Source organism: Cyprinodon tularosa, unplaced genomic scaffold (assembly GCF_016077235.1).
Source record: "Cyprinodon tularosa strain WSP-4 unplaced genomic scaffold, ASM1607723v1 ctg1124, whole genome shotgun sequence".
In the NCBI taxonomy this organism is placed as follows: domain Eukaryota; kingdom Metazoa; phylum Chordata; class Actinopteri; order Cyprinodontiformes; family Cyprinodontidae; genus Cyprinodon; species Cyprinodon tularosa.
The window spans coordinates 475,392-491,513 of NW_024037921.1; the positions used below are offsets into that span (position 1 = coordinate 475,392).

Genomic DNA, 16,122 nt, shown 5'->3' on the forward strand with positions numbered 1-16,122 from the left:
GGGTTTTCCCATTCGTTTTATCACAATCCCAGAGTCAGTGGGGATTAAGGCTAAGCAAAGCATGGCTAGAGCATCCCTGCCTATGAGGTTAACTGGACATTCAGGTAAAGTCAGTACAGACAGCCGGCAGGAGAGTCCTTCAGGGTCTCTCAACCACACAGGCTGGATCTCCTGCACAGCCTTTAAATGACCTTGAGCTGATCGGACTATGACAGTCACAGGTCCTTGGCCAGCACCTGGAATTTGTTGTTTAACAGTTGTTCTGCATGCACCACTGTCACACAGGAAAACTGTTGGGGTGCCATTCACATGTATAGTTAATACAACTATTCCTTATTTGTGCACATTAATTATGTTTTTGATAAAAATGCTTTGGCTAAAATGCCATCAGAACGCTGATAAATAGAGAGGAAAAAGGGACAAGAAGAGAGGGACAAAACCTAGAACAAATAATGGATGTCTACTCTATTAACATTTCTCTATCTGTAGAATGGGACTGTCTTATAGGTTTTCTTGTCAGGGGCCCCCCTGCCTGTCCATGCCTAGGGCCCCAAATTTCCTAAATCCGCCTCTGCCTATAGACCATCATGACAGGAAAAAAAAGGATTTTCAGCTGGCCCCTGACCCGCCAAAGGATTGGGCAGCTCGATTAAAGGAAACACCTCAGTGTCAGGTTTGGGTTCAGGGGCTGGCTGTGGGGAGATTAAGCCTCCCCCCATATCTTTTGACCAAGCCCCCACAGGTCCCCCAGAACGGGTAACCCTTGTGGAGGTGCTGGGCGTAGGAGAATAAGCCGGTGGATTCTCAACTTTAGGAGCTGGCAAGACTGGGGCTGAAGCAGAAGCAGCAGCAGCACCAAGTTCATTTGGGTCTTGCTATAAAGCTGCTTGTGCAGCTGCTTGTGCTTGCTGTAATAATGCTGATTATGGACCTACAGGTAAATCATCTTTACGATGGGTATGTGTGAGGGTATGGGTTCTTTTATTGTGGTTCTGCAGACTCCTGTATCACACAAAATTTAACAGGAGTGCCCTGGACCATCAGAAATATTTCTGGTCTATATTTTTCTTTAAAAAACAAAACAAACAAATCTTCTAGGTTTAAGACATCCATATTTTCTATATTATATTATAGAAAATATTATTATATATATATATATATATTATTATATATTATTATATTATATCCATATATCCATAAATTATATTATATCCATATTATCTCTAATAGAAAATGCCTGCTCATCTAGTCATGCTGAGCTTCCTATTTTTGTGGTTTACTTCGACAGTGTCTAGCTATGTGGCCTTTTTTTTTACATGACCAACACAATCTGGAATTATCAGTTGAGTGTGATCCAAAGCCTCTTCCCCTTACACGGCCTCGACCTCTGCCTCGGCCTCTACCTCTGGACTGCTGATAAAACACAGTGTCCTCTTCCTCCTGATAAAACACAGTGGATTCTTTATTGTTATTCTTTTTACTTTTTATGACTTTCTCTGCATGCAGGTTTGCATGTAACCTTCTTTTGCCATCATAGTGTCTTTATTTTTGTTTTTTGTTTTTATTTTTTGTTGCAATTCCTTTATGTTTGTGGTGCTCAATTTGCCATTAAAACCGTAGTTTTTTTTTTATCCAGTAACACAACGGTTCTACCGCCGCTGGGTCATCATTTTCAACTACTTTCCAATCTTTACACTGGAGTTCTTCTTATAACTTCTGTTTTTCTTTACTTTGCCCTTTTCCCATTTTGAACTAAATTTGGGCCCAGTGGGTTTTCAACACCTGTCGTGTTCTAAACACTGGGGCTTCAGACAAGATGGTGATCAACTACTTTTCGTGGTAAAACTCACTTCAACCTTCATAGGTGGAGTTTTCTTGTCTACAAACATCCACAAAAGCTCACCATTTAACCCTTGTCTTTTTGGTATGAAATACAGATATCTAGTGATATCTATATTTCCTTTCACACACACACACACACACACACACACACTCACACTGCGCAGTTAACTTTTACCGTTTACTTTATTTTAAACACAGAGGACGCCGCCGTCCTACACAGAATTTAACTAGTTTAAAACTAGGGGAGTCTGTCCTCCCGCGGACTTTAACTGTTTTAAAATTTCTGTTTTACCTGATAGAGTCTAGAATTGTCAGGGTTTTAGCACAACAGAGGACGCCGCCGTCCTACACAGAATTTAACTAGTTTAAAAACTAGGGGAGTCTGTCCTCCCGCGGACTTTAACTGTTTGCTGTTTTTCTCACACGGTTCTCACGCACTCCTCATAAAAAGGAAAAAACTACTCACAATTCTCTGCGTCCTTGGAATGCTTCAACCGTCGGACCCCAGCTTGTAAGGGAGAGACCAGTCCCGTAAAGGGTCTGTTTGCTGCGGCCGCAGGCTTATCTGGATCTCACTCACCTGCTGGGGGTCGTCGGGTATCTTGCAATCCGGCTCAAAGGACCAATTAATGTTAGGTTTAAACACCAAACACCTTATTCAACCTGCACAAAAGAAAGACACAGAGAATTGAGTATAATTTACTTGCAAGGAGAGGGGATCAGAAACTGCATTCAGTTACAATCTCCAACCCACTCTGAAGCAGTCTCTGCTCTCCAAGCTTTTTATTAAGGAACACCCTGGCTACAATGTGGTTCCGACTGCTAAAAGGGAGGGGGGGTGAACCCAGTCGGAACCAGAATTTCTGTATAACTTCATACAACATCATAAGATAAGGAGAGCTTCCACTCCTTATCCGGTGCTAGTGTGTACAGCTCCCTGTTTTCTCCAGCTTGTGACCTTCAGCATTCTTCTGCACAGACTTAGCAAAACATTAGTACACAGCAAGCAAGTAAAACGTTTCAACACTCTGTGTAAGTATAAATGTATAAGTATAATATGATTAAAGGAATATGATTAAAGTAGAATAACTTGTACAATTAATCCAACACTCTTATCTTGTTTTTGCCTTTGTTCTTCGACAGGAAGCCTTCCTGTGTTACTGGATACCTGGACCTTCTCCCCCTGGAAGGATTAACTGAGTACACACTGAGGAGGGAAAAACCTTCACATGATCCGTTCAAGTCCTCATTGGAACTCCAAGTGACACTCCACTCCTTTACTCCTGTGGGTCCAATGCATGTCTATCTGTCTGCGTTGGTAGTGACAGCCCTCTGCTGGTCTAAGTTTCCTCTTCTCTGGATAAACCCCCACAAGCTGGATTCAAGGATGAACAAGAGCCCCCTCAAACGTGAGTCCCTGTTCAACAATATTCAAGCCTCAGTCAATGTTCCTACGGTCCCTGAACTGATCACTGTGATCTCCCCTCCAAAATTTCCAGTTCTGGTTCACCAGTTCACTGAGTTCCAGATTCTACTTCTGTAATTCATTTACATTTAATAAACCTGCTTAACTTTTTCCCTTGGTCTCTGAGTGGTTCTCTGCATGTGGGTCAGATCGCTTAAACCAATCATGACATTGCAAAAGTAGAAAAAATGCTGTTTTGTTTTCTGTTTTTTTTTTTGAGAAATTAAGATTTTATTGATCTCTGTGTAATACATAATTCATAATAGATCAGGAAGCGTTTGCTTTGGGATGGAATACTTGTTTTTCTAAAACCATTCCTTTATTGTACATTTTGTAAACCTGTCTGCTATATTAACCATATGATGTGTTGAACTCAATCTGCTATTTTAGCAACTTTTGGTAGACACTTTTTTTTTTAAAAAGTAGGGAATTAATTGATAAAAAATATTTGAAATCTATAAATCAAAGTTTTCTGCCCAACAGCAATGATGAACTACTCAGCAGCATTCTATACCCAGTTATTGTAGCATCTTGGCAAGAGCTGTCAGTCTGGGAAAGGATCTGGTTATTATTCTAAATGGTAAAGGTTCACTTTTTTGGAACATTAAACTGACTAAAACCATACTAAAACCTTTTTAAGTGTTAGTCAACTTAAATTTACTAAAACTATCACATATCATAAGGACTAAAATGCGACTAAGATTAACAATAATTTTCATCCTGAAGACTAAGACTAAATCTAAGATGGCTGTCAAAAACAACACTGCTCTTATGACTCAACACAGAAACACTGAGGAACCAGGAAAGATGTAGAATCCAGGATAAAGAGGTTCAGTGATTGTTATGTTGAAGGTTAAAAGGTGGATCAGTGAGTCAGAGGAGACTTTGTAGAATGACAGAATGCCAGCAGGACAATCCACATACACTGCTACTCTGTTAGAGACAGCTGAGGGTGAGGGGGGGGGGTAAAGGAGATGATTTTTTTCTTCTTATTGTGCATCACAGAGTAACCTTTTTCATTGCAGCATCTCAGACTCCAGGAATGATTATTCCACCCAAATACACAGTCTCTACTATCTCCTTTCCTCTTGATTCGTCTGTTACTCACTGATATAAAAACATCTCCTCTCCACTCAACCTCCCAGTAACAGCGACCAGTCAGACCGTCACTACACAGCAGCTGAACCCAGTAGTCAAATCTGTCTGGATGATCAGGATATAATGTAAGGTCCTCCATACGTGTCACCTTCTTGTCTTCTTCAGATAGTTCCAGTTCTCTGTTCACTGTGTTTGTGTCGATTTTGAGCTGACAGGAATCTGATGTAGAGAACAAACACAATCCAGATTTAGTTATTGATCATTTATTGACACTTTGATGATTACTCCTGAATCAGTGAGGGATAATTTGAAGATGGTTGGATGTGAGCTGATTTGTTGTCTTGAATCAAATGAAAAAAAAAAAAAAAAACACTTACACTTCCTCAGACCTGGCTTCAACCATCTGACTCCATCAGGCTCTCTGAAAGGAGAAGGGGGATAAGACAAATAGTATCTTTCAGTAGGAAAACATGGACATTGTAATGGATCATATCAGATTCCACTCTGATATACTGCTGAAAAAACTGGATCCGGTCCTGGTCAATTGTTGGAGAAACCAACATGATGCAAATGACAACATGATGCAGCCTGTGCTGTCTATGAGCTGCTAACAATGAATTCTGCTGCATAAGGCTTATGCAGCAATTTCTCAACGTACTTGCCGTATGTCAACGTGTGAAAGTGTGTTTCAGCGTACTTCAGCATGGTCATAACTTACAAAATACAAAATATACCCTTAACTTGACCAACATACCAATGTTTTTGCTAGATTTTTCATACATCTAACATACACTGTCTAAATCGTGAAGGTGTGACAATAGCTTTAGTTACTGATCATATTGTCTGAAAAAGAAGGATGGTCAGAGCAAGTAAACTGATGGAGTGTTCTGTCCTCACTAAGCGTTGTTCCCCTGAACGTGGGCTCAGCTATACAGACAGCTAAACACTCTCCTTTTCAAACTACAAGGAACAGGCTGATATGTTGAGTTGGATGGTTTAATCAGGATAAAGTGTGAAACTGTTGACAAAATCAGAAATAAACAAAATATTGCATCAATACACAGAAACTTCTAAATATAAAATCAGTGCAAAAATGTACTTTTTAAATTTATGCATAATCTAAACATCACACAAATCAAATGATAAATTAACTTTAACAGCCATAACCTGCTCAGGTTTTACATTTGTCAGTTAAATTTAAACTACAGCTTCCTAAAACAAAATAACAATGCACACATGTTGTTTATATAAGAAGAAACAATATAACTTACAGATGATGCCGCTTTTAAGCAAGTTAGAACATGGATGGCAACAGATGAGCCCATGTGTGACTGCTCTTGGCTAGATTCTTAGAAACATGGCATTCAGAAGGAAGTGACATCTAGAACAGTGACCTCACATCCTGTCTAACTCAGGTTATCAAAATAGAATACACAAACCAGTCACTAGGGGGCACACAGCTGCATAAAGGAAAAGAACTGATTCCATCACATGGAGAGATGATTCAAATATACCAAATCAGGAGGGGAGAGGCCTGATGTTTACACCATCAAACCATTTTTATGCTGGTTGTCTGGAAACTCGGGAACCAGCAACCATCGTCTACTGAGAATTGAATCATGTAGCGTTTGTAGACTGGTTCTGGGTCTGAGTCCAGAAAGTTCTCTTGTCTTTGTCACTATTTGTGTGTTCCTGCTTTGTTCTTTAAAGTTAGGTGTATCTCTGGAGGCCATCTTGAGTCTGCAAACTTTACTGGAATTAGTGAGTGAAGGGTTTAGAAGGGGCTGCACTTTCATGATTTTGGAACTGATTACTGGCTTAACTACTCATTCCAATTCCCCTTTAACTCGGTCTCTCACTGCTCATCTGATCCACCTGCTCCTGCCTCTATTTAAGGTACTTGCATTCAGTCATAAAGGCCAGATTATTCAAATTCTATCTAGCCAGTGGTGTTATTGTTTCTTCATGTTTCTGATTTCCTGATGCTGTCCTGTTCTGCCTCTCAACCACTGAACCAGTGGTATCTCAGTCGTGAGAGTACTTTTAGCTTAAGCTTAGTGTTTTTGATTAACTCATCCTGTTCTGCTTCTCAGCCACTAGGCCTTTGCTAGGCCTGACATCAGACTGCTGGACCTCTGAACCTGCCTGTTCATGTTCTGATCTGTTTGCCTGACCGGCTTCGGACTTGTGGACCTCTGAGTCTTCACGTTCCTGTTCTGATCAGTTTGCCTGACCAGGTTGAAGCAGTTTGCACCACTGTTGCCTTGCAGTAAGAAGGTCCCACGTTCGGTTGCCAGCCCTGGGTCTTTCTACATGTAGTTTGCATCCTCTCCAGGAACTCCAGCTATTTCCATGGTTGCATGTCTTTTTGTGTCTCTCTGTGTTGCCCTACGACAGACTGGCAAATTGTAAAGCGGGGACCCTGCCTTTAACCCATAGACTGACGAATAGGCAAATAGGCACTGGGCCCACTACCACCCTGATGGAATAATCGGGCTGGTTTTAAGGATCCAAAAGAGTGAACGTTCTGTAAGTAGTTAAAAACTAGAGTGGCCAGGACAATGTTTGATCTTGGTCACCATGAGTCTAAATCAGTCAATGAAACAGATGATGAGCTAACTGCTGTCTGTTCCATCTGAGAAACTAACCAATCAGAAGGATTTACTAGAACATCCTCAACATAGCATTTCAATTACTTGATTTTGGGAAACAGAATACTATCAATGCAACTTATAAGCATTAGATGACTCTTTACCTGAATATTTCCAGTGTCCAGTTTGAACCAGAGAGGAACTTATCCCCTGAATCTTGGAGGTTGTTGTTTTGCAGGTCAACCTCTCTCAAACAGCAGGACTTGGACTTGAGAACTGATGACAGAACTTCACAAGTTCTTCCTGATAGGCCACAGGAGCTAAGTCTGAAAGACACAATGAAACAAGTGTAAGAAGAAGAAACAGATGTTTTTTTTGGCAGAAACACTTTGGGGGTGTGTTTGAAGGACCGGGTCTAACAGGTCTTGGTCCTTCAAAGGCCATGAAAATAAGAAGGCCACGAGAGTTGAGTTATAGATTCAAATAGTTCCAGCCTTCTCCAGCAGTCACTCAGCATATGCGTATGCTTTGTCGCCTAGCAACTGTGACAGTTAACTCACAAAGCAGACAAAGAATGAATGCAAATCTTCTTACTACTGTTCCGTGTGCTAATTTATTTTTTGAGGAGCTTCAGTTGCAGTACTGTTGTTGCAGATATTAGATTTGTAATGTCTGGTGGAGCCTCAGTAAAGGAAGTCTTTCATTTCCACCTTCAGGAGAGCTTCTTTCAGATTCAAAAGGAGGCTGGAGACATGAACCCTGAGTTGGCCATGTTCTCTGCCTTCATTGTGAATGCAGTGGTAGTTGTGCCCGAAAGGTCTGGAAGTCTGTCATGGCAGCAATCCCCAAATCCGGTGGTGGACAGCCTTACTGGCTTGTGGAACTCCTAAGACAGAAAGTAGGTATTGTGAGGCCAAGCTTGTCGCTGCCCAACTGCTGCAGAGGCATAAACTGTGGCCTGGCAAGAGTTTGGAGAGGCCATGGAGAAAGACTGTTGATTGGCCTCAAAGTGATTCTGGCAAACGATCTTGCACCTTACTACTTACTGCTGTTTTCAGTGTGAGTAGGGAGCTGCAGACCCTAAAAGAGGCAACATTGGACAGTGAAATGAATATTTTGAGGATGTCCTCTATCTGGCTGGCACTCCATTCATAATTGAAGGACAGACTAGCCTAGATGCCAGATTCATTCATCTTTCAGACAGAAGTCACTGAGGTGCTCCAAAAACTCCATAAAGGACAGTGGATGAGATCTACTATGAGTACCTTAGAGCTCTGGGTGTTATCAGGTTGTCCCCTACATAAGAAGGGGGACCAGAGGATGTTTCCCAAAGTATGTTTGGATTAGGTCCAACCCGTACTGTATAAATACTTTATGTACAGGATTTCTAGGTGCAGCCAGGGATAGAAGTTGGTCTGGTTCAGTTACCCGTGGATTTCGTCAATTCTTTTTGCTTACAAATACCAAAGACAAGACCTGGAAAAGGTGGCTTTAAGGTTAGAGGAGAGCTCCAGCCTTATATAGAGTGGTTCAAGTATGATGGGACATTCAGCAGAGACTTGGAGTAGAGCCAACTCTCCTCACTTTGAGAGGAGTTAGCTGAGGTGGCTCAGACATCATTTTTGGATACCCCTGGATTCCCCCTGTAGAGGTATTCCAGACACCTTTTAACAGGAGGATGCCCAGGGGACAACCAAGGGCACGCTGGAAAGACTATGTGTCTCGGCTGACCTGGGAGCAACTTGGGCATCCACTAACAGAGCTGAAGGAGCTCTCTGCGGAGAGGGAAATCTGGGAGCCTCTGCTATGTCTGCTACCCCTGCAACCTGGTCAGGGATAAAACAGAAGATGAATTGTAAGAATATGTAAACATATATTATTCGTTATGAGTACAATGAACCTGAGGACCTGTTAATTCCCTTATTTTTTAAACCTAGAGGTCCAACTAGTCTGTGTCCATCTCCACAGGTACACTGCTGCCTTTACCTCCGTAGATGATTGTGCTGCACATTTGAACATTTCCACATTCATCCTCCACTCGTGCTCACACTACACCAATGGAGTCAATTATTTTTACTCTTGATGGTGAAAACCTGGATTCAAACCTTGCTTTGTGTGAAAGATATTTATTGTTCAGAAGTCTTAGAAACGGCGGACCAACCTTTTCTGTTATGGCCTCTGAGCTTGGTCAGAACCACAGCAAACATGGAAGGTAAAAGTGGGAATGCTTTACTACTCTCAAGAAAGTGAGAAGTTTATATGACCTAGAACTCTGGCTACAAACAAATAAAAAAAAACTACAATGATGATGATAATTTCATACAATCTGTTAGGGTTCCAGTTTTTTCAGGGGTTGTTTTGTGTTCTTTTTTGTGTCTCCATCCATGCACCAGGCATCTTCCTGGTGTCACCTCCCACACCTGCAGCTCGTTTGGTCATTACCTCCGAGGAGTATATGAGCAGCGGACTGTCACCACCTCCTCGCCAGAGTGTTTGCCAGTATTGGGTCCTCTAGCCTTTTTGAGTTTAGTTGAGTCTAACCTGTTTGAGTTTTACATCTCTCTGAGTCCACAGTTCTAACCCTTTGTCTCTCTATGTGATCTCCGGCAGGACAATCACCTGATCCACTGGATAAGTCTGGTCCTTCAAGCCTTGGAAGGAATCTGCTAGTCTCACTTAGAAAAATGAATACATTCACCTGATCAGTTCACAGTCTTCTTCAGTAAGCTTGTGACAGTCTGCTCTCCTGCTCTTCTGGACCACTAACTGTCTGCCTGTTTACCCTCCAACAAAGTCATCTCCTTATCTGGAAAACCACCCAACAAACAGGAACCAAGGAGCACCCCCAACGACTACAGTGAGTCCATTCATGGCTATTTATCTGCATTGGCCTATTTTCCCTTGGACCTTGAACTCACCACTCTGATCTCCCCCCTAGAGTTTCCGGTTCCGGTTCAGCAGACCGATGGATTTCCCCCAAGCTGAGAAAACCCATGTTTAGTCTCTCTGAGAACCTTCTTTGTTTTGTCTCTCTGAGTGCCGCACCTAACAATAAACTGTTTAACCGTTTCCGTGCCTCTGAGTGGTGTTCTGCATGTGGGCTAACCTTTACAAACCCACAAGGACACAATCTACAGAATTTAGACTGTTTGGATCAAACAAGTAGTTACTTTGATTTTAGCAGATTTTGTTTCAGTTAAATAAATTATAGAAATACACAGCTATGTAACAGATTTCTATTAAAAGATCCAGATATTGACAAGCTGTATTAGCAGAGTTATATAAGTATAGCTCAGAGTCTTGTTTTTAATTTTGCTGTAACATTTTAGAATTGCATTATATAACTCAGAACACAGCAATAAGCCAGGAAGTTTCTTAGCTAATCAGCTGAAAATAAATAAAGAAAAATGACTATATTTGCAGTTACAGACTCAATTAATAACATATTACAGGATCCAGAGGGTATTAACAATGCCTTCCGAGATTTCTATAAATCTTTATACACATCACAGTTAAATTCATCAGGTAATGATATCAAGCGATTTCTGGATGAAATAACTCTTCCTAAATTATCAGAGTCAAAGAGTGACCCTGGACTCACCGCTGTCAACAGTTGAAGTCGAGGAAGCATTAAAAAGCATGCCAAATAATAATGCGCCAGGTCCAGACGGGTTCCCTACTGAGTTCTAAAAAGAGTTCTGGAACATTTTGGCCTCAATGTTCCACAGAATGCTGCAGGAAACTCAAGGTAATGGCAAATTTCCAGTTAATATATTAATTCTGCCACCATTAGTCTCCTGCTTAAGCCAGGCAAAGATCCTATGTTTCCGACCATCTATCGTTCCATATCCCTAATTAATGTGGATATTAAAATAATCTGTAAAGCTTTAGCAAAACGATTAGATAAAGTCACTCCTCTCATAATCCACCCAGATCAAACTGGTTTCATTAAAGGAAGGCAGGGACTGCTGCCGGTCCCTGGCCCCCGGGGCTATGGTGGAGCGACTGGTGGGGATCTCGGGGAACGGGGTTGCCTATTGGAGTCAGCGGGGGTGCTGGCTCCCTGGGAGTGCAGTAAGCACCTCAGTCCATTGCTCCCCATCCCCGAAATCCTCCTTCTGCCTGCTCCACCACACTGTCACACATTTAGGTTTTTGGGGAGCGGGTCGTTACTGGAGGGCCCCACCTTCTGATGACGTCCCCCACCCCAATTTTATTTTGCATTTTAGACACTTCCATCTACAACATTTTCACAACACATATTTATGTAGGGCATTTTTCTGGGGGTTGGGTTCCAAGAGCACCCGGGGGGGGCTTATTTCATGGGCCTCACCACGGTCTTCTCCCCCCACCCCCTCTCGCATTTAGACATTGAGGGTAATGGGTTGTCGATTGGGGGGGCGCTGGCATGGCTTTCTCCCGGAGGGGGGCTGGACTGTGCTGGATACCCCCTTTTGGTACTCCCAGTTTTAATTACACCTGAGAGCAACACGCAACAACACCACATTGAGCAGGCACAGGGAGGATTGGGGTCTTTCTCACACCCCTGTTCCTCAGCTACCACTTGGAGTCTGGGGCCTGGAGAAAGAGCAAGCCACCTGGTCTGTGGTCTTGGTGGGGGCTGCTGTGGGGCCTGGGTGGATCTCCACAACCACTATTGAGTATTTTTTCTTTGATTAAACTTTACATGCACAAGTGCACTTTCACAACCAACTACAGGTGTTTGGTTCCAGGTACCTAGAGATTCACTTCCATACAGAAAGCCCATATTCTTATCTTCACACAGAGTATATGACACAAATTACATTATATAACAATCCAACGGTCAATAAGTTCAGCACATAAACATTAAAGATACATTTAAGTATAAAACATGGATTGAAATGTCTCCTTGGCAGATGCTCAGACCTGAGAGTTTCCAGTTTGGAGTTTGGACTTTTCAGCCCAGACGACAGCAGCTCCACTCCAGAATCCTGCAGCATGTTGCAACTAAGATCCATCTCTTTCAGATTAGAGGACTGGGAGCTGAAAACTGAGGCCAAAATTTCACAGCTTCTCTCTAAGAGGTTACAGTCATTCAGTCTGAAAAGACACAGAGAGAAATGGTACGATATTCTGATGTATTAAATTAGTGATTAATAAAACAATCAGAATACTTAAAACAAAGGAAACTTAGAACTTTACAACCCAAATCAACCTCTTTTTGCTAGCAAATTGTATAATACAAAATGTCAAATGATAGGTTCATACCAACCTGATTCACAACTTTCTGCTATGACCATGCAGTAAGAGTGGAGCGGTGACCTCAGAAGTACAAAAATCATGCCTTTTTTATTAATATGACTAATTAGAGACTGGTAGTGATTTTGATGTATCTTGAAGAAATGTTACAGAGACCAGAAATGTAAATACAGTCAAAACAATGCCTTATTTAACCCCTTAAGCCCTCAGGATATTAGGAGCAAATTCCACCTACATACATAAGCAAGTACAGCTCCAACTATGAATTGGCAATACAATTGTTTGCATTTGTATAACAGAAAGGCATTATTGGAATTTTTCAGGAGGAACCACTATTTTAAATGTCAACATGTCTGATGTATAGGTGATTAAACAAAGAAAAAATAAATAAAAATATTTAGCCTTGCTAAAAATGTTTTCAAAATAAACATTGCAAAACACCTTCAACCCTCAGACTTTGTAGATCCATATCTTGACTATAACGCAAGCAAATTTGGACTGAATAAGTTGAAGCATGTTTGTTTCACAAAGACTTTAGTGAGAAGTGGCAGAAATGTGATTTTGGCACAGTGGTGCATATGTTACGTGAAATAGTTGCTCAATTATGCTCAACACCTCCTTGGAAAGGTTTGACCCTCTAGTTTCCAATGATGCCGGCCATTAGGAGGTTTGGCTAAAAATCAATATGTGCTGTTGCATTATTCCGGCAGAGTCAGAAGTGTCAGGTGGACTTTTAAAACAAATTTTAGTTGTTTAAACAGCTATAAAACAAACATTATTTGTAAATAAAATAATTTTGAAACATGTTTTGGAAGTTAAAGTCCCATTTTGAAAGGCATCTGTGTGACACACTATGTGACTGTGTTTTGGCCATTTCTATAAATAGATAAACATGAGCAGGTCTCAGATCAGCCCCGGTCAGGCTTAATTGAGGTTAATCAAAATATAATGTATAGAATATATATTTTTTTATTTTATTCCTTAAAAACAATGCCACTTTAAGCACTGTTGAAGTATTCATCGTCTTTGCTCTTGTGCAGACATCAGCCAGTTGCTGCCTCAGCCATAAGGAAGGAGGCAGAGGACTAATGAGCCTAAGAGCCACTATACTTGGTGAAACATCCAAGATCCATTAGTACATCACGGACAAGGTTCCAGATGACATCCTCAGTGAATGTCTCAGACAATGGGGAACAGAAGATGAGGTGCCAGAGACTCCGTCCACGGAGGAAAAGCCCCTACACGGGATATAATCAAAGTGGCAGATGTCAGGAAATCCTACCAATGGCTATACAAAGCTGGACTGAAGGACAGCACAGAGGCTTGTCATGGCTGCACAGGAGCAGGCCCTAAGCACCAGAGAAATAGAGGTCTAGATCTACCACACAAGACAAAACCCCAGTTGCGGACTGTGCAAAGAGGCACCAAAGACAATTCAGCACATAACTGAAGGGTGTAAGATGATGGCAGGGAAAGCTTAGATAGAGCACCATAACCAAGTGGCTGGAATAGTATACAGGAACATCTGGGCAGAGTATGGACTGGAAACCCCAAGCTCAAAGTGGGAAACACCTCCAAAGGTGATAGAGAATGACCAAACCAAGATCCTGTGGGACTTTCAGATACAGACGGACCGAATGGTGATGGCAAACCAAACGGACATTGAGGTGGTGGACAAAAAGCAGAGGAAAGCTGTTGTTGTTGCCATAGCGATACCAAGTGACTGCAACATTAGGAAAAAGGAACATGAGAAACTAGTGAAATACCACGGGCTCAGAGAAGAGCTGGAGAAAACCTGGAAGGTCAAGGCATCAGTGGTACCCATGGTTATTGGGGCCCTCTGGGCAGTGACCCCCAAACTGGAGGAGTGGTAACAGCAGATCCCTGGAAATACATCAGACATCTCGGTCCAGAAGAGTGCAGTTCTAGGAACAGCAAAGACACTGGCAGAACCTTCAAGCTCCCAGTCGGACCCAGAGGACCCGAGCTTGGAGGAAAAAGGGCGGGAAGACCATCCGCGATAGGTAAGGAAGAGTTTTTTTTTTTTTTTATATTAATGTTGCACTGATACTGATACCAGTATCGGGTGGCGCCATGATCCAGCACTAAAATAGTATCGGTACCAGTGAGTACCAACAAATAGGGCACCGATACCATTTAGAGAGCAAAAAGTGTATTCAACTATTGTCACTCATTCCAGGAAGGCAATAAAAAGTTGTACTGGATTCACTTTGTATTAGTCTTCTGCTTCACAAAGGTAGGCAGCAGCTTGACAAAACCATGATGGCAATTATTTTACATAGAAGTAGTATGCAGTTCTTCATATATACACACACACATCAATTTCAAACAGATGATATCGTTATGGTATCGGTATTGGCCAATACTGCACGGCATTATATATATATATATATATATATATATATATATATATATATATATATATATATATATATATATATATATATATATATATATTAGGGATGGAATGGTCCTTTCTACGTTAAGAGATGTCTAAACCATTTGGTTCGACTGTCTCGGTTCGGTTCGCGTGTGTTGCGTTCGGTGCATTTAAAGTGACCTACGATGACGGCAGAAAGAAAGTTGTGGATGCTGACAGCAACACGACCAACATGTCAGGCTAACCATCAATATAATAATACCAAATCTAACCGAACCGTGGATTTTGTGAACCGTTCAACCCTTAATATATATATAATATGGCACCATAATATGCAGAAATATGCAGAGCTCATATCTTGTTTGTCATTAATTAAAAGTAGAGTTTTTGAGCAAACCTCTTTTTCTTTATTCTACTCTAGCAATAACCATCCTATGTCAGGATAATTTCTGGATAAAAGCAAAAAACTTACATTTCGTGGCTCACTAAAAATATACTTTACGAGATCAAGAAGACCTCCTTTTTCAGCTGATAAAAGAGTCTTGAAATTGATTCTTGCCTTACTGTTTTGCCAAGTGAATTTAGAGATGAATTTTGTTTGTTAAACATGCACACTGTTTTACTTATAGGTAAAAGAGGGAAGTGTCCATCCTCGATGCATAAACCTTACCATTGAATGAAAGAGGAATAATCTCCATCTTGTTAGGTCCTATTTGATTTTTCCAATCAGTATATTATAGTTTGCCTGAAATAAATCTGTAGGATTTCCTTAAGCTTCAATTCTATGTACATAAAACCATTTCCAGTCCAGTAGTTAGAGAATTTCCCTGATATCATTATTGGTAAAAGAAGTCATTTTAGATTAGATTTTGACGAAAGATATGATTTATTTAAATTTAACATTTAAGTCACATACTTTACATGACCAAACCCTTAGATTTATATTTTGTTCTACTTGCATAAGAATTCAGACCTGAGAGTTTCCAGTTTACAGTTTGGACTCTTCAGTCCAAAAGACAGCAGCTCCACTCCAGAATCCTGCAGCTTGTTTGTACTCAGGTCCATCTTTCTCAGATTGGAAGACTGGGAGCTGAGAACTGAGGCGAGAACTTCACAGCTTCTTTCTAAGAGGTTACAGTTATTAAGTCTGAGGAGACAAAGATAGAAATGAAAAAATAAGGATTCTGATACATTTAAATGTAATAAACCAACTAACAACTAAAATACTTAAAAAGACAAGGTAACTATGTAACTATATATATTTTTTTTTATTTAACCTTTATTTTACCAGGAAGTCCCTTGAAATAAAATCTCTTTTTCAACGGAGACCTGGCCAAGAGGCAGGTCAAGGCACCTGCCTCTTGGCCAGGAAAGGAAAAGGCAAAATTATAAGTTGTGCAGTAATAAGCTGAGAAGGTTATGTCAATCTAATGCAGGTCAAAACCACAGAACAGAATAAATGTGGTTTAGCCTCATTGCTATAT

The 16,122-nt window shown here is 41.1% G+C and overlaps 1 protein-coding gene across 1 annotated transcript in view; it reads right to left on the minus strand.

Annotated features, from left to right (window-relative positions):
* Window positions 1–4,083: 4,083 nt before the first annotated feature.
* Window positions 4,084–16,122, minus strand: part of LOC119793804 (NLR family CARD domain-containing protein 3-like) — a 32,550-nt gene continuing 20,511 nt past the window's right edge. The window contains 6 exon segments of the mRNA XM_038301079.1: window positions 4,084–4,269; window positions 4,272–4,624; window positions 4,783–4,826; window positions 10,125–10,127; window positions 11,905–12,078; window positions 15,612–15,785. Of these exon segments, the coding sequence (XP_038157007.1) occupies window positions 4,084–4,269; window positions 4,272–4,624; window positions 4,783–4,826; window positions 10,125–10,127; window positions 11,905–12,078; window positions 15,612–15,785 (934 nt within the window).